The sequence below is a fragment of the Carlito syrichta genome, unplaced genomic scaffold, assembly GCF_000164805.1.
Source record: "Carlito syrichta isolate Samal-C Ts95f unplaced genomic scaffold, Tarsius_syrichta-2.0.1 Scaffold307199, whole genome shotgun sequence".
Classification (NCBI taxonomy): domain Eukaryota; kingdom Metazoa; phylum Chordata; class Mammalia; order Primates; family Tarsiidae; genus Carlito; species Carlito syrichta.
The window spans coordinates 405,840-424,324 of NW_007251295.1; the positions used below are offsets into that span (position 1 = coordinate 405,840).

Consider the following 18,485-nt stretch of genomic DNA (forward strand, 5'->3'; position numbering starts at 1 on the left):
TCCTTGAGCAGGAGGCTCACTCTGTCACCCAGGCTGGAGGGCAGCGGCATGCTCCCAGCCACTGTAGCCTCGACATGCTGGGCTCAGGCAATCCTTCTGCCTCGGCCTTCTAAGTAGCTGGAACTACAGGTATGCACCACCATGCCCAGCTAATTTTTTAAAAAATTTATTGTAGAGACGAGGTCTTGCCAAGTTGTACAGGCTGGTCTCAAACCCCTGGGCTCAGGCCATCTTCTCACCTCTGCCTCCCAAAGTGCTTGGATTTCAGGCATGAGCCACTGCATCTTTTATTTCTGAATCTTAATGAAGGAAACCACAGAGCTCTGCAGTTTGGCACCACCATAAACTCTTGATCTCAGATACCAGCTGACCTGTGATATATGTGTAGTTGGCCTCACTTAGGAATATGCTCTGTTCGCTTTTCCATAGTGGCAGTTTCCAACCTTCTCTCTGTTTGTACCGTCTTTAACAGAGAGTAGGAGCTTCAGGTGGGACATTTCTTCCCCCTGTCTTTCCACAAGCCTAATCCCAAGCTGCCATCACCTTTGTTAATGCTGCTGGAGCAGCCTCCTGGCAGACCAGTTTCCCTACTTCCCTTTGTGCTCTACGTTCTGTTCTCTTCTCTGTAGCAAGAATAACTAATTGGTGTATCAGAAAATTTACTCCTCTTCTTTTCTTTTCTTTGTCTGCAAAAAGGAAGACTCACTTCCTGTATTTTCTCCTAAACTTTTTATTTTGGAATATTCTAAACCTCAGAAAAGTTACAGGGATAGCAAAATGAATCACTTAGATACACGAAGTCAGTTATTAAATTTTGTAACATTTGCTTTACCCTTCTCATGTGTGTATATGTGTATTTGTATTTTCTTTGCAGAATCACTTAAGAGTAAGTAGTTGACGTCCTGTCACTTGACCCCTAAATGCCCCAACATTTGTTTTCTTAAGAATATGGACATTGTTTTGTAAAACCACAATCCAATTTAACATTGGGATAGTAATGTCATCTAATTTTTCAAAAATCTATATTCCATTTTTCCCACTTGGCCCCAAATTTGTCCCTATATCTTCTCTTTTCTTCCTGGATTCGGGCTACAATCAAGGATCAGACACTGCTTTTAATTGTCATTTCTCTTTGGTCTTTTAAAATCTAGAACAATTATCCAGTCTGTTTTGTTTTGCTTTCACGGCACAGACTTTTTAAAAGAGTCCAAGTCAGTTGTTTTCAGAATGTCCTTCAGTTTGGACTTACCTGATTCTCTCTACATGATTAGAATCAGAATAACTATATTGGCAGGAATAATACACAGGCAATGCCGTGTCCTTCCCAGTGCATCACATCGAGATCCATGCAATGCTGATTTAGCCCATGATTGATAATATGACTGAATGAGGACATGTCCTCCAAATGCTTTTCATTGGTATAGATATCTCTTTACTCTTGTAACTAATATGTAGAATTAGAGTAATCTTTTAAACGTATAAGGAATCTGTTTCTTTTGCAATTAAAATAAAACCTAATGAATGCCCTTATTGTGGCTTACAAGGCTCTCTATCAGAACATTTTAACTTTTCTTGAGCCAGGGAACACTTTGGTATAGGGTGAGGCCTATGGACCCGTCTCAAAATGTTTCTAATGTTTATATAGTGGTGAAGAAGTCTGGGCTTTAAGTGTACCCACTACTCCCACCTGTGCACATTGTACCTGATGGATGATTTTGATCTCGATACCCCTTTCCCTCCCCCTTCTGAGTCTCCAGTGTCCATTATACCATTCTTTGTCTTTGCATATCCTTAGTTTAGGATAGATAGGGTTGCACACACAAAAAAATATAATGAACTTTACTTGCCAAAATATTTTTAAAAACCAAAATGTGACATACAAATATGTGTCTTTGTTAATGCCATAAATAACATGACCTAGTAGTGGGTCTGATAACTACTGGGATTTTGAAGTTATGATGAGTGTAAATGATGCATTGAGATTTCTGCAGTAACTATAATAGGATAGGAAAACATTTAGAGTGTCTGTCAAATACAAAATTATAGTACTGATACCACTATATTGTGCTTTAGTCAGGGTCCAATGAAAATTAAGCTGTGGTTTATTCCCCATCCAAGCGCACGGACCTCCCGTGAACTCCCACCCCATGATTCCTCACCTTGTTCATATCTCTGAGAATAGAGTAGCAGTTTTTTTCAGTCCAATCAGGAAAATCAATTGTCATCCTTAATTTTCTTCCTTTCTTTGCTTTCTGCATCTAATGAAATAATTAACCTCTCCTGGGAATTCTGCCTCCCACATCTTTCCCCAGTCCTGTAGCCACTATCTGATTCTACCCTCTGCCATCTCACCTGCATGACACCATGATGTGGCAGACACAGGTATCTCAGGTTTACAGATGAGGAAACAGAAGCCCAGATAGTTTCACACATGTCCAATATCAGCATGGGATCCATGTTTTGACACAGGAATTCACTCTCCAAGCCTATGGTTTTGAATTCCCCAAGAAAAGAAATCTCATCCATCGTGGTCCCCCAAATCCAAAATTTCCAGTAGTCCAGTTTTATCATAGGGTTCTATTCAAAGGAAAAAATTCTACCATAAAATAATGAATTGAAAATCAATGAACTTTTGGGGGACCAAAGGGAGGCCCAAACTTTACCTGTGCAACGTCCACTTATATACCTAATCCTGAATTGTATCCCACATCTTTAAAATTAAATTAAGCTAAATTAAAATAAATAAACTTGAGTTAAGGTTATTTGGTAAATAAATTATGTATATCTTCATCTAATCATCCTAATATATTTTTTTCATCATATTCCTTGCTCTTATTCCCCAAAGCCCACCCCCAAATTCTGTTCTCCTCACTTTCCAAGTTTATAAAAATATGTTTTCTCAGACTTTATAACCCTCTTCTTCAAACTCTCTTAGATTAGCTTTCTGTACTCTTTGGATTTTTATTCCTTTATTACTCATCGCCCAGAACTTGTGCCATAAAAGAGGGCTTACAGATGACCATCAAGGCAGAGGGACAGAGGCAGGTGGAGACTAAACACTCATATTTTTTTCTTTTTAGGAGGTATAAAGAATTTTTGGTTACATGGTTGCATTATATAGTGGTGAAGAAGTCTGCACTTTAAATGTACCTACCATTCCCACCTGTGCACATTGTACCTGATAGGTGATTTTTTTTTATCTCTCCACTCCTCCCCCCCCCCACTTCTGAGTTTCCAGTGTCCACTATATCATTCTCTATGCCTTTGCATATTCTTAGTTTAGCTCTTACTTATGAGTAAGAACATGTGGTGTTTGGTTTTTCTGTTCCTGAGTTAGTTCATTTAGGATGAGGTTCTCCAATTCCAACCAAGTTGCTGCAAAAGACATTATTTTATTCTTTTTTGATGACTGAATAATATTCCATAATGTATATATCACATTTTTTATTATCCACTGATTGGTTAATGGGTATTTAGGTTGATTCCACATCTTTGTGAGTTGTACTGTGATGAACATGCAGGTGCAGGTGTCTTTTTTTGTAAAATGACCTCTGTACCTTTGGGTAAATGCCTAATATTGGGATTGCTGGATTAAATGGTAAATCTACTTTTAGTTACTTGAGAAATCTCCATACCAATTTCCATAGAGATTATATTAATTTACCTTCCTACCAACGGTGTATAAGCTTTCCCTTTTCTTCACATCTGTGCCAGCATCTATTTTTTTTATTTTGTTTTTAATAATGGCCATTCTAACTGGTATTAGGTAATATCTCACTGTGGCTTTAATTTTCATTTCCCTGATGATGAGTAATGTTGAGCATTTTTTCATATATCTGTTGGCCATTTGTATATCTTCAAGAGATGTCTGTTCATGTCATTTGTCCACTTTTTAATGGGGTTATTTACTTTTTTCTTGCTGATTTGTCTGAGTTCTTTATAGCTTCTGGGTATTAGTCCTTTGTCAGATGTATAGTTTGTGAATATGATTCTTTTTGCATTGTTGATTATTTCTTTTACTGTAAACACTCATATTTTTAATTTACTTTTTAATTTTTTTACCTTATAATACTTTTAAATTTACTTTACAATGCAAATCAACTGCATTAAAGTGCACAACTCAAACATGGATAGCTTGATCAATTATTATGCCACCCACATCAAGATAGAACATGTATGGAGTCCCTGACAGGCTCCTGTCTACTTTTCTAGTCAATATCTACCTACTCTCAATAGCAACCACTAAACCCTCTCACAACAGACTGATTTTGTCTATTTTCAAACTTTATATAAATGGACAGTAGCTACTCTTTTATGTCTGGCTTTTTCAACATTATATCTGTGTAGTAGAACATTGTGGTTTTTTTCATTATTGGGTATTATTTATTAAATGCATATTACACTATTTGTCCATCCTACACATGATAGACATTTAAGTTGTTTTCAGTGTTTGGCTATTATGAACACAGCTGCTCTGAGTATTTGTGCATGGGCAAAGCTTCTGATTTCTGTTGGGTGTGTGCCCTGAACTGAAATTGTAGGTTCACTGACTAAAGTTTATTCTGCAATAATAGAAATTGACAAACAAGAATTTAATACCTTTTCTTTTATTCGGTCTCGTATATCTGAATCTGCTATACCTAGTACCATTCCTCTTTTTGGGAAGCATGTAGTAAAATAAGTTACTGTTGAATGTGGGCATTTTGGCCAGTATTCTCAAATTAATTAATACATTTGTAGAAATGTAAAATTTGTAGTAATACTTTCTTTTTATTTATGTAGATCATCGATCCTTTTGTTGAAGTTGAAATTATTGGATTGCCAGTAGATTGTTGTAAAGATCAAACCCGTGTGGTGGATGACAATGGTGAGATGATCATCCATGTTCATTTTTAATGAGGTTGTACTAGAAATAGAATTTGCAATTGAGAAGAAAAACGAGTGTGAAGAGCAGCAAATCTCTAAAGTCCATAACAGCTATTTGAGTTTATGTTAAGATTCTTCAGTATATAAAACTAAGTCACTGTGGGATTGATGCCTGTTGTATTTTGATAGTATAATCTAGGCTTTCCATACTGTTGCTTTTGAAACAAAAATTCTTTCCAATGAGAAGAGTATATAATATTTTAAAGAACTGGGTTAAAAGTCCACTTAGGAAAATGACTCCATTATATTTTTATATTGTTTTTATGACATGAGTTTTCTCAAAGCTCTCATTTGTGAAGCCTATGTATGTTGATCATTCCTCATTTTTTTCTGGAGTGTGTAAAACTCTAAAGGCTAGTGCAGTGCAGTCTGGAAAATTTATTTCTTAAATATGTATATGTGGTAAAGAGGTAGCATTCTTATATTTTGGCCATAATATAAAGAAAGCTTTCTTTAATCTCAAGCCTCATGTCTTTTTTCTTGGTGATCTCTTAAAATTCATTTGTTCATAAATTGACAAGCATTATTGCATACCTATTTTTCTCAGTCTCTAGTCATTAATACTCTAAAATAAGTTTAAACCATCATCATTAAAACATTTGAGAAATGAGGGGTTCATAGAGTGGTCTTGAAGAAATATGAGAATGCTAGTGTAGGGTAAGCCTATAACTTAGGAAAGAACATACTTAAAGAAAAGCAGTCTCCCTAGATTGCATTTTTCCCACTGATGTTCAATAGAGTATTCTTTATATAGTCTCAGGGGTAATTGAGAGGCCGTCACTGACGATCCTCTCTTGTTTAAGAGGGACATCTTAAACAGTGATTTCTAGCCCGTAATTATTTCATTAGTTTGAGGCTTTTTATAGGATTCTATGGTTGATGCCTGAATATATACTTTTAGCAAAACTTATTTTCATTTTTTTAGAAAAGAAAAACAGAAACTTATGGAGTACTTAAATTTTTTATCAGTTTTTAAAATTATTTTATCAGAGAGAATTTTACCAAGTAGAAGATGTATGTTTGCTTTTTAGTGCTTGAGTTATATTACATACCTTTTCTGTTTATTTCCAGTAGTTATGAAAATATACCATCATTCATGTAGTAAGGTCTTGCTCCATGAGAAGCCACTGGGAACCAATAGTACACAGTCTGATTTGTCCCTGTCACTAACTGTAAGGCCCTGTGTGACCTTAGACACGATTTTTTCTATGAACATTAATTTTTTTAAACTATAAAATGATTTATAAGTATGACTGTTTTCGACTTTAAAACATAAATATGTATTACTTGTATAGATTTTGAAAGCTATATGTATTTGAGAATGAGTAATACATTTTTTTTTAACTAGAAAGAAACAAAAACAAAAACGCTGCCCTACTGCTTTTAGAATATTGCTATAAGAATTAAATAAGATGATATTTGAACAATAGTGCTAAAACTTGCAAACCACCTTTAAAATAGTTGGTGGTGGTTATTATAGCAGCAGAATCTTTGGTGCATAGGAAGCATAATTCTATGAAAGTGGGATATCATTCTTTTTTTTTTCCCCAAGACAGGGTCTGGCTCTGTCACCCAGGCTGGGTGTGGTGGCATGATCATAGCCTACTGCAGCCTTGAACTCAGACTCAAGTCATCCTTCCATCTCAGTCTCCAGAATAGCTGTGACTACAGGCATGTACCACCATGCCTGGTTAATTTTTTATTTTATATAGAGATGGAATTTCACTAGGTTGCCCAGTTGGTCTTAAACTCCTGCCCTCAAGTGATCTTCCCACCTTGGCCTCCCAAAGCAGTACAGTTACAAACATGAGCCATCACATCCAGTCTGGGTATTGTTCTTTATTGTTTTTGCTAAAACATTATTCTTAGATCACTACTATAGATAATTTCTGAATTTACTGAAGCATTCTGAATACTAAAGAGCTTTCTCTGCAATACAGTTGGGCATCAAAGATTAATAGACTTGATATGATAATTTACAGGCAATTTTCTTACCAATTATTTTCTAACAAGGGGGTAAATTTCAAGGCTTTATCCAGTAAGGTGTCCTGGAGTGACTCAGTCATCTTCACAAGTTTAATAATCACCGCAAGCAATTTTTACCGTCTGCTTTGCAGATGTTACTGCCAACTCATTTTCAGCTAAGTTCTTTGCTTTTCTGATTTTTCTTTTCCTATTTCTCCGAGGATTTAACCCTGTGTGGGAAGAAACCCTGACATTTACAGTACACATGCCAGAAATAGCTTTGGTCCGGTTCCTTGTGTGGGATCATGATCCCATTGGACGAGACTTCGTTGGACAGAGAACTGTGACCTTCAGCAGTTTAGTGCCTGGTAGGTATGAGCTGGTAATTTTCTTTGGAAGTTTTAATATGTAACATATGACTTATATGACATGCATGACTTATGTGATAGCATATGTAATGTGTGAAATATGTCCTATGATACATGTGACTGTTAACATGCTTTGTAAAATGTAAAGAACTATAGTCAAGGCAAATACTGAATTTTCTTGCACCCATAGGAAAGCCAAATGTAAGTTCAACTAAAAAAAAATGACTTTCTTTACTTTTATCAGGCTACCGACATGTCTATTTGGAAGGACTGACCGAGGCATCCATATTTGTCCACATAACAATTAATGAAATCTACGGAAAGGTGAGAAAGGTCATAAGGCTCAAAGTCACATACAACAATAATATGGTCCTTAACAAAGTTACTGCCTGGCTAATTTCATGGAAGGAATGTACATTTGTTCTTCAACAGAAAACTATAGGGAGGCCTAATTGGCTATTCCAGTCACGTCCTGATCACCCTATACTCCTTCCACTGTTCAGAGGTGTGTAGTCATTCCTTCTATGCAAGGGCCCTCTCCAGGCTTTGTAGAAATGAGAAAACTCCTTAAAAAGGCCCAGCTGACTGCAGTGGGAAATATGGAATCTCAGATGTTTGATGAATTACTTGTGCTGACTGGACTGTGATCCCAACCAGTTCAAGACAGGCTGTGTGCATTTGGTGCCATTGTTTTTAACTGAAAACCTAAAAATTATGAATGAATTTTAAAGCAACCCATGAGACTTAAAAGAAGGTGACCACAGAAGCGTATGCTAGTTCTCTCCTGATGCTCATGTCTCCATCTGAGCACACTCACTTGAGGTTTCCATATCAATATTCTGTCCTCCGGTCATGCCAAGTAACTGGGGACTTGGCCACTGGTAGGAATTTTCAGGATTTGACAGGGTTGTTAGAGCATTGTATAGGGTCTAGGAATGTCCATAGAGCCTGGAGGTTTTCCTCTAGAGATAGACACATTCTCTGTGCTTCAGCATCCTGGTCTATAAATGTGGGATAAAAATAGTGCCTACCTTATAAGTAAACATGTGTATTCTTCTTCGAAAGCTGCTTGGTACATATCAATGCTCAAAACATGTTGACTAATATTAATATTGCGACTACAATCCAGTTGTTAAGAAATGGACTGTTTTAGCCTGAATTAGGGACTAAGAGGAATGGCCCATTTTAGCCTGAATCAGAGATTAAGGAATGACCCGTTTTTGCCTGAATTAAGGGGTATATGTTTCTCTTCACATCAGTCAGCAGAAGTGGGGTGGGAGGATTCTAATTTCTAAGACTGGTGAAGTTTTACACCATAAATTTCTACATTTTGTCCTGGATTTATGTTTGTGCTGCTTGTTGTACTCTTGCCTGAGTAGACACATAAGTCAAGGATTCAAAAATGATTCTTGATTATCAGAATCCCAGGGAAACTGCATGGTACCTCTAGCATGTATCATGGTTGAGGGAAATGAATTTGTTTAAAACTCAAGCGAGAAATAAGTTCAACTTTGCAAGTGTCCTTCAGGACTTTTGTTTTCTTTCCATGCATGAGTCCTACTGTTTATTTCTTTCAAGGTGTGAGTTCAAGTGGGGATGTTTATACCACAATGTGGTGGTGTTGGTTAACCAATGAATGAGCAGGAGACTAAAAGCACTAAAACTGGGAGACAGGGCTTATAGAAGCCTATGCACTCCTTTTTCCTTTTGTGTTCACTTGTGCCACCTTCTCGAATGAGCTCCAATTGTGTTTTGTTGTGTTTTTGTTTCTTTCCCTTGCAGTGGAGCCCTTTAATACTCAACCCCAGTTATACTATATTGCACTTTCTAGGAGCTACAAAGGTAGTTTCTCGGCATGGGGCTTTGTTCTTGCTGGCACATTTCTTTTTAAGTGGTTTTGGCAGCATGCTCTCTCATGTCACTCATTCTCCTGCTTAGCACTTTGAAACATGCATCTGTTGCTTTAAGGTGGCTGAAGTTTGTCATCGTCTTTTAACTGTGGAGACTTCTTACCACCTTGTCATCTCTGGGTAGGAAACTTCTGGGTCATAAGAATGGACTTTCTTACAAAGTAAGGTCGATACGATGTGCATGATGCTACGCACATGCTATGAGCTGCTGTTTTCTTGGTTTGAACTTACTTCAATGGCTGTAAAATTTCATCATATTCATTTTTTCATGAAGCTGTCATTTTAAAGGTTGTAGACACAATGGCATTTACTTAACTTGTGGCTGGTCCTTTTGTGTCTTCAGAACAGACAGCTCCAAGGCCTGAAGGGACTGTTCAATAAGAATCCCAGGCACGCTTCTTCAGAAAACAGTTCCCATTATGTTCGGAAACGATCGATTGGGGACAGAATTCTGCGCCGCACGGCCAGTGCTCCGGCCAAAGGCAGGAAAAAGAGCAAAATGGGCTTCCAAGAAATGGTCGAGATCAAGGACTCCGTGTCTGAGGCCACAAGAGACCAAGATGGAGTGCTGAGGAGGACCACCCGGAGTCTGCAAGCACGCCCTGTCTCTATGCCTGTGGACAGAAGTCTTCTGGGAGCTCTGTCACTGCCTGCGTCTGAAACAGCAAAAGATACTGAAGGAAAAGAAAACTCTCAGGGTAAGATGCTTCAAGTTTCTCTAAGAATAAACCCTTCTAGGCTGCATTTCGGTCCCTGATTACCATTATGACATGGTTGATATTCTGTAGTCAGTGTAAAGTATGCTGAAAAATAAAGCATTTTTAATGTGACCCACTAGACCAGAAGAGTCCAACCTTTTGGGGGAAGGTGGTAGAAGAAATATTTCCTCTTCACCCAGAGCTTTAAATCAACATTGACAACTGAAATTGACCTCGAGGAACAGGAAGCCATTAGGCGTGCTGGCATGAAGTATAGGGAAATAGGACCCAGAGAGGTGAAATCTGCAGAATGGGAGTAGAAATATTGGGTTTTCAAATAATCACCCTATTTACTGAGTGTTCTGAGGTTGAATATGGCTGTAATTTTCCCATCACATATTTCCATGGCTGTAAATGTTCATGGAGAAAGAAAGCCAGATGTTAAAAACAAGCCACCTTCTCCACTTGAAAAAAAAAATCTTGGCTTCCTTAAGAGGTGGCTCAGGCAATGTTTTCCTGTGGCTTCACTTCCCTGATTCTTGGGTGCTGGTAAAAAGGGAGACATGCCTGTGGTGGCCCCTGACCAGCTGTAAGCTTCACAAGTGCAGGGACCAAGTGCTACCGGTCTTCTTTGCCCTTAATTTGAGTGTATTGTTGACTCATATCAGGAACTCAAGACAGAGAGAGGACTGCTTTGCAACGTGCCAAAGAGCTCTTGACATGTGTCGGTGATTCCCTTCCCCCATCCGATTCTGGGTAAATTTAAGTTCCAAAGCTGTATCCCTTTGATATCCCTGGAACAAATATGTTTTAATCAAATCAGAATAACCCCAGACAAGTGAAATGCGATACCTAATTCCTTTAGCAAGATTATTCTTTTATCAAACAGTCGCTAACATCAATTATCTGTTTTTTCACAAGCAACATTTTGCTTAGGTTAATTTTTGTTGTAAGATATTCTAGGGAGAAAACCCAGTTATTGAATAGTTTATTTGAAGGAGAAAAAAGAAATTTATTCTTCTTCTTCTTCTTCTTATTTTTATTAGAGATGGGATTTTGCTATGTTGCCCAGGCTGGTTTTGAACTCCTGGACTCATGATCCTTTTGCTTCCCAAAGTGCTGGGATTACAGAAGTGAGCCACCACCGTGCCCAGCCTAGGAAATTTAAAAGTTTAAAATTTTGCTAAGAGCAGCGTCAAGAAATGAAACGTGTTTTAAAACTTATTTTAAAACTCCCACCTTTGGGGAAAATAAACCTGTATTCAGTAGAAATTGGTAATCATTAATCCTGTTAATGCCACAGTTAAGATGTTAATACCATTAAAATGAGTTAGAAAGCGTTTTGAAATAATATTTCTTTTCTACTGACAAAAAGTCAGTTACATAAATTAGTCACATATATTAAACTTTTGGTAAATATAAAGTAATACATAGTGATACAACAATTCAGGTTATATTGTAGAAAGAAAGATTAAGTGAAGAAAAAGCAGAATACAAAATTCTGTACATTATTCTGTCCCTCTGTAAAAACTTAATAGTACTATATCTGAATGGTAATATCATAGGATATTTAATTTATTTCTTTAGAATTTTTTCAGGTTTTTAGAATTTTTATGATGAATGTGTTATTTGTTAGGAAAATATTTAATAGGTTAAACAAATTCTTATGTCTTTTATATTATGACTCTGAAAGTATTAAAGACTTTAAAGTTATCTGATCAAAAATTGAACACCTAGTATTTTCTTAGCAGTATACTAACCATAATGAGATATCCCAAATTACTGTGAATTGTGTGTTTTTTTAGTTTTCCTTACTGTGCCTGACGTTTTAGGGGAGAACGCAGTATGAAATTTGGGTAACAAAAAGAAAAATGTGATTAACAAAAAATTAGATGTTAGCAATGACATAGAATTGATAATCTGTTTTTTAATCTCTACATTTTAAGTGAACAGATAATGATATTTTAATGCACTTATTGCACCTTCTAATTATTTACAAAATAAATTAAACTTTTTGCCAAAATGTTTCTAAAATGATATTATTTATTTTTTATTTTAATTATATATTTTTAAGCTAATACATGTTTAACTTTAAAGATTTTAGTATCTTGCTTGCTTACCACAATACTTTGTTTAACAGAGCTGTCTTGTTCTGTTTTTATTGCCATGCCTCTGTGTAGTACAAATCTGAATAGGAAACAACCTAAGGTAATCCTCACTGTACAAGTATGGTAACTCATTGACATTTTTTGACAATGAATATTACATCCTTAGCTGATGTAATGCATATTCAAAGGGATGCTTCAGTGAAATGCCTATAAATATATTTTACCATTTTTTTCATCACACAGACACTTTGTTGCAAGCCTATGCAATCCATATTTATACTCCGTCACAGTGTAACAGATTTACATTCTCCATTTGTCTGTCTGAAGACAAACATGAGTGTTTGCAGGTCCCACATAAACAAATACATGTCACTTAAGATGTTGTTTTTTTTTTTTCCTTCAGCAGAAGATAAGAATGGCAGAAGAAAAGGGAAGGCAAATATAAAAGATCCACACTTGCCGAATTTCAACAAAAAGTTGTCCTCCTCCTCCAGTGCTCTTTTCCGCAAAGACACTAGCCAAGGGAACTCCATTGTTTTATCTGCCAACACATCAATCACAGGAGAACAGCTGGGCATGCCAGGTCCTAAGAGTGGGAAAACCAAGTCAGATGCGACAGGTGATTGCCAGGAAAACCACTGTCCCAACAAGTCTGCCTGCCAGAGGCAGCCTTTCGCTCTTGATCCTGCAGTTAACCCAACACAAGACCTGCGTGGTATGAAAACCAAGGAGAAGGGGAATGCCAAGGACTTTGTGGAAGGGAAAAACACGTTATCAGGAAGCGTCCTTTCTCAAAGCAGTCTGGAGCTTAAGAACCTGGAAGGTAATAAGAGTAAGGGCAGATCAGCGACATCCTTTTCTTTGTCAGACGTCTCCATGCTCTGCTCTGACATACCTGACTTACATTCAACTGCGATTCTGCAGGAGAGTGACATTTCCCATCTTATTGACAATGTCACTTTAACCAATGAGAATGAGCCGGGCAGTTCCATCTCAGCACTGATTGGCCAGTTTGATGAAACCAGCCATCAGGCTAGTCTCACACTTGTATCTCATCTTCATAATACCAGTGTTATATCAGGCCATTGTCCCTTGCCTAGTCTGGGTCTAAAAACGCCCTTCAAACCTGATTTTCCCAAGGGAAGACCCAAGTCTTCCTTATTGTGCTCATCTCCTGAATTGATCACATTCTCCAGTCCTGAGACCACCAGACATACAACATACGCAGTTTGTGAATCTACCTATACTCCCGACTCTAAAACCAAACCAGATGATAATCTTTCTAAAGCCAAGACAGGCACTGTGGAAGGCAACATGCCCGGGTCCCCTAATACTTCTCATGGCTGGTTACCAAAAAGCCCCACCAATGGAGAAGACTGCAAAGCACTGAAGAGTCACTGCAACCCTGCCTCTTCCCCTGATTTGACCCTGGAAGATATAATAGCCAACCCCAGTCTCTGTCTCAATTCTGGAGACAGCAGCCTTGTGGAAATTGATGGAGAGTTGGAAAATCTGTCTCTAACAACCTATGAATATAGGAGAGAAGGCACAAGTCAACTCACTTCTCCTTTGAAACTGAAGTACAGTCAGGATGTGGTCGAACGCTTCCAAAGAGGGTTGAGAAATGGCTACTGTAAAGAGACACTCCACCCTTCTGTCCCTGAGATATTCAACAATATTCAAGATGTCAAAACTCAAAGTATTTCTTATGTAGCCTATCAGGGTGCTGGCTTTGTACATAACTGTTTCTCAACTTCAGATGCAAAAATGTACCAGAGCTGTGTGCCCCAGCAGTCTAGTGCCCTAGATATGCAAGCCCCTGCACCCAAGCAGTTGGCCCATCTACCTTTGCCTGCTCTGAAACTGCCCAGTCCTTGCAAATCCAAAAGTCTGGGGGACTTAACATCAGAAGATATCACCTGCAATTTTGAGAGCAAGTACCAGTGTATTAGTAAGAGTTTTGTCACAACTGGCATTAGAGACAAGAAAGGTGTGACCTTGAAGACAAAATCCTTAGAGCCTTTGGACGCCCTGACTGAGCAGCTTCGGAAGCTCGTGTCCTTTGACCAGGAAGACAGCTGCCAAGTGCTGTATTCAAAGCAGGATGCCAGTCAGTTCCCCAGGGCCCTGGTCAGGAAGTTGTCATCCAGAAGTCAGAGCAGAGTACGTAATATTGCCAGTCGTGCCAAGGAGAAACAGGAAGCCAACAGACAGAGAGTGGTAAACCCCAGCACCGGGGCAGGAGTGGTTCTCAGAAACAAGCCCCCAGCACCCCCTCCTACCGTGAACCGCCACTCCACGGGCTCGTACATTGCAGGCTACCTGAGGAACACGAAAGGGAGTGGCCTCGAAGGCCGGGGCATCCCAGAGGGAGCATGCACGGCTCTTCGCTACAGCTATGTTGACCAGCTTTGTTCAGATGGTTCTGTTTTGCAGACTGAGCCAAGCAGTGATGATAAACCAGAAATTTATTTTCTTTTGAGACTGTAAATTCTATAAAGCTGCATTCTCAGTGTTTACAAGGTATTCTGTGGAATGTCAGAATTTACAGTAAATAAGGCTCTTGGCTTTGGAATGAATCTCAGATATATTTTTAAGCTTGTATTTGGCCACTCTTTGACTTCATGTGTTCTCCCTGTTAATGCATTTGTATATAGATTTGGTGACATTTCCCATGTACCTATTATGGTCTTTCTCCCTTGAGGTGTTGTAAACTGTATCAGTATGAAATATGTGCATGCCCTAGATATGAAACTTCTCAGCAGCTTGGGTTACAGCATATGCACGTTTTACCAAGATGTCCTTTACTGTGTCCTCAGATTGTAGTCACAAACGTAGTCATTTTTACTCTCTTACTGTTGAAGTGATGAAGAGACTTTGCAAATGACAAAGGGATGAATTCCTTATTTTCAGCTGTTATCATTTTTCCTTCTTTGTTGAGAAGCCCAGATGCATTTTTAAAAGTCAGTTAAAAGAAATTTAAAATGGTTACCTTGCCTGTTAAAATTTCCTCACCCCCACCCATAATGAATTTTAAACTGCTCCCTGCGCCCTCCCTTCTTTTTAGAATATGTAAAGGTATGAGGAAGAAGGCAAACTGTATATATATGTGGACAAAATTGTTTGTTTTACATAAATTTTGTTACATATTTTTGCTAATGGCTTTGTATGTAACAAGATCCCTGTTGCCAAACTATTTGTTATACTTTTGAATTTTCTGATTAAATGATAGGCTGCAAATAATGGCTTTCAGAATGAAGGGCTTCCATCAGACTCTAACAATAATAGTAGCACAAATTGAGAACTTCCCCAAAACTTTCAAGAAAGAATATTTTCTCATAATAAAATCCAAGTGAATAGATAATTAGAGAAAACCTTTTTCCTTCAGGGAACCAAGTAACTATATTTTAGTACCGACATGCATTATTTTCACTGTGAATCCTTTTTTTTTTTTTTATTGCATGTTCAGATGTCTTTCTTTGTTTCATTTTTTTGTTTGTTTTTTTGTAACATTAACTGCAGTGATATTCTTCCTGGAATATGAAAACATAATTAAAGCAAATTTTTAAACAAAAATGTTGAGTTTTTATTTACAATTGAAATTTGTACAAAGACTGTTGAGTGAGGGACCTAGGATGTATTTTCCTACCCCTGAGTTTGCAGCAGAATAGAGAATTTCTACCACAGAGAACAGTTTTAAGCAACAATTTATGTCTCTGTGTACATTCAGTTTTCATAGTGCTTTAAAGAGTATATTTGTGAGGTGACTTGGAAAGAAATCAAATGTAATGAGTTTATTTGCATTTGGTGTTGATATTGCAGGTTTAAAAGTAATCCTTTCCAATTGGTCGGGAGGTGCTGGGTGGATGGGGTGGGGAGTCATGTGGGAAGGCAGGTGAGGTGCAACGCTTAGCTAATGACGCTCTCAGAAGCTTTGTGATGTGGGAGAAGGAGAGTATTCGGTCTCTTATTTCCTTAGTTCTCTTGAGTCTTCCCCCGAGGTGAGGAGTCCTCTTTTTGGGCAGGTGCCAGGATCCTGGTTGGGGCAGATATATAGTGGTGGAAGGGAGAGAGACCCATTTCTAATCCCTTTAGTGAGCCAAAGACATGTTTTCTTCTTGGGGACTCTGAACACCCAAAGCTACTTCTTAGACCTTGGTTTGCTTTTAACGTATCCTTGTCTTAGAAGGGATTGACATGATGTAATATTGTTAAAATTCACTCGCAAAAGAATAGAATTTAGCTGCTGCTTGTTATGATTTGATGGAGTTTTTTATTCTTAAAAAAAAGTTCATGTGTTTACATTTGGATGTCAACCCTGGCTCAAAGGGATCTAATCATGACATAAATGGTTGGGACCAAGAGTTGGGTTATCAGGCCAGTCCCCAGGTGCCCATGTGAGCCTGTCACCTATGCATGTAGTATTCTTTTACTCATAGGACATGGGAAGACAAGAGGAAGGAATTTTGGTATTGCCTAACAAGGAAGAGGCAGTAATAAAGTGATAATTCTTTTTAAGTCTCACTCTGTCACCCAGGCTGGAGTTTAGTAGCATGGTCATGACTCACCACAGCCTCACCCTCCTGGGCTCAGGCAATCCTCCCACCTCAGCCTCCCAAGTAGCTGGGACTACAGGTGAATGCCATCATGCCCAGCTAATTTTTTTTTTTGTAGAGATGAGTTCTCATTATGTTACCCTAGCTTGTCTTGAACTCCTGGGCCCAAGTAATTCTCCCACCTTGGCCTTTCAAAGTGCTGGGATTATAGGCACGGGCCACTGTACCAACTAAAGCTTAAATTTTAATAAAAGTTTTGGTACTCAGATTAGACTCATCAGGGCTTCATGTGTTTGGAGGATGGAAAAGGAACTTATTCCTTCAAAGGAAATCGCAGAAAAGAGGTCTCAATTAGGATATTAACAAGCTCCCTGATTTTTTTTTTCTTTTTCTTTTGAGCCCTGGAGAATCCAGGAAGCCCCTAGTCTCTGCATGATTAGAGCAAGCCCTGTGGAGTTTCACCGTGTTCTCATTTGACTCCTTTCACAGAGGTGGTGTGGCATGTTTCAAGGCTGAGCAGTCACAGGTGGCTGGGAGAGGTGCCTGCAGATATCTCCAGAGGACGGAAGCCAAGCTTCTTACCCTAAATCTGATCAAGCCACTGTTCCCACTTGAAACCCTTGAGTGGATCCCATCACTCACAGAATACGTTTCCGTAAGCTTGTATACTGGGTCTTCTTTGACTCAGTGGCTGACTGTTTCTGCAGCCTGGTGTTCTCTGTCTTGGGTTGTCTTTTCCTCCTTTGCCTACTGCATTCTTCAAATGCACCCCAGAGGATTCCTTTTTCTAGGGAGCCTTTCCTCATCATTAGCTCCTCTTCTCTGATTGTCCCTAACCCACCAAGAATCACCCAATCCCATTTGAGGACCTCTAGTACCCCTTGAAGCCCTGGGTTCCACTCCCCTGTAGGGATCTGTTCACGTGTCTGCCTCCTCCCCTAGACTTAGACTCACCTGAGGGTACGACCATGCTCTGTGCTCTCTTGGCTTGAGGCCTGCCACCTGTGTACATTCAGGAAACACTGGATAAACTGACGAATCACGGAACTTAGGGAAAGTGTGAGAGAAACTTTTGTCCACTGTCTCTGTGTGTCATATGTCCAGGAGGAAGAAGAATCACAGGATCTTATTCCAAGTAGCTTTGGGTGCTGATGATTGTGTTTTTCTTTTTATGTTTCCCTCTAGTTTTTTCGTTCCCCTGTTTCCATCTAGCCCACCCTTTTCCTTCCCTTTTTTTTTTTTTTTGAGTTGGAGTCTCACTCTGTTGCCCAGACTGGAGTGCAGTGGCCGCTTCTGGCCACCGCAGCCTCGACCTGCTGGGCTCCGGTGATCCTTCCGCCTCAGCCTTCCAAGTAGCTGGAACTACAGGCACGCGCTACCAGGCCCGGCTGATTTTTTTATTTACTGTAGAGATGAGGTCTCGCCAAGTTGCCCAGGCGGGCCTCGAACCCATGGGCTCAGGCAATCCACTCACCTCGGCCTCCCACAGTGCTGGGATTACAGGCTGAGCCACCGAGCGTGGCCCCTTTCCTTCCCTTTTAACTTAGTGACGACTTAGTCATTTACAGTGTGAAAGAGTATCTGGTATTTGTATAGCATTTGGCAGTATAAAGAGACTTTTATGCATAATGCACCTTATTTCATTCTTGCAATTTTGTAAGGAGATGATGTTATTTCCAATTCTCAGATTCTAATCACAAGTCTTAGCGTGTTATTTGCCCAAGGTCATGGGGCTGGGAAATAGCTGAACAAGGCTATTCCAACTCCTACACGAGTCCTCTTTCCCCTACACAGTATGTGCCTTTTCCGAAGACTTTAATAAACATTTAGTTAACATCCACTCTGGGTTAGGTCCTCAGCTGGGTGTTAGAATTATGATGATAGGGACTTGTCTTTATGAAGCCACCAGCTGGTAGAGGTACTGAGCTATATTAGTTTAACTCCCAATGTCCAA

The 18,485-nt window shown here is 39.0% G+C and overlaps 1 protein-coding gene across 1 annotated transcript in view; it reads left to right on the top strand.

Annotated features, from left to right (window-relative positions):
• PLCH1 (phospholipase C eta 1) overlaps positions 1-15,551 on the top strand; it is a 260,899-nt gene extending 245,348 nt beyond the window's left edge. Inside the window, exons 19-24 of the mRNA XM_021715578.1 lie at positions 4,783-4,867; positions 7,113-7,259; positions 7,504-7,583; positions 9,042-9,101; positions 9,513-9,867; positions 12,379-15,551. Coding sequence (XP_021571253.1) covers positions 4,783-4,867; positions 7,113-7,259; positions 7,504-7,583; positions 9,042-9,101; positions 9,513-9,867; positions 12,379-14,465 — 2,814 coding nt within the window. The 3' untranslated portion in view covers positions 14,466-15,551. The remainder of the gene's footprint in view (positions 1-4,782; positions 4,868-7,112; positions 7,260-7,503; positions 7,584-9,041; positions 9,102-9,512; positions 9,868-12,378) is intronic.
• The last annotated feature ends 2,934 nt before the right edge of the window (positions 15,552-18,485 follow it).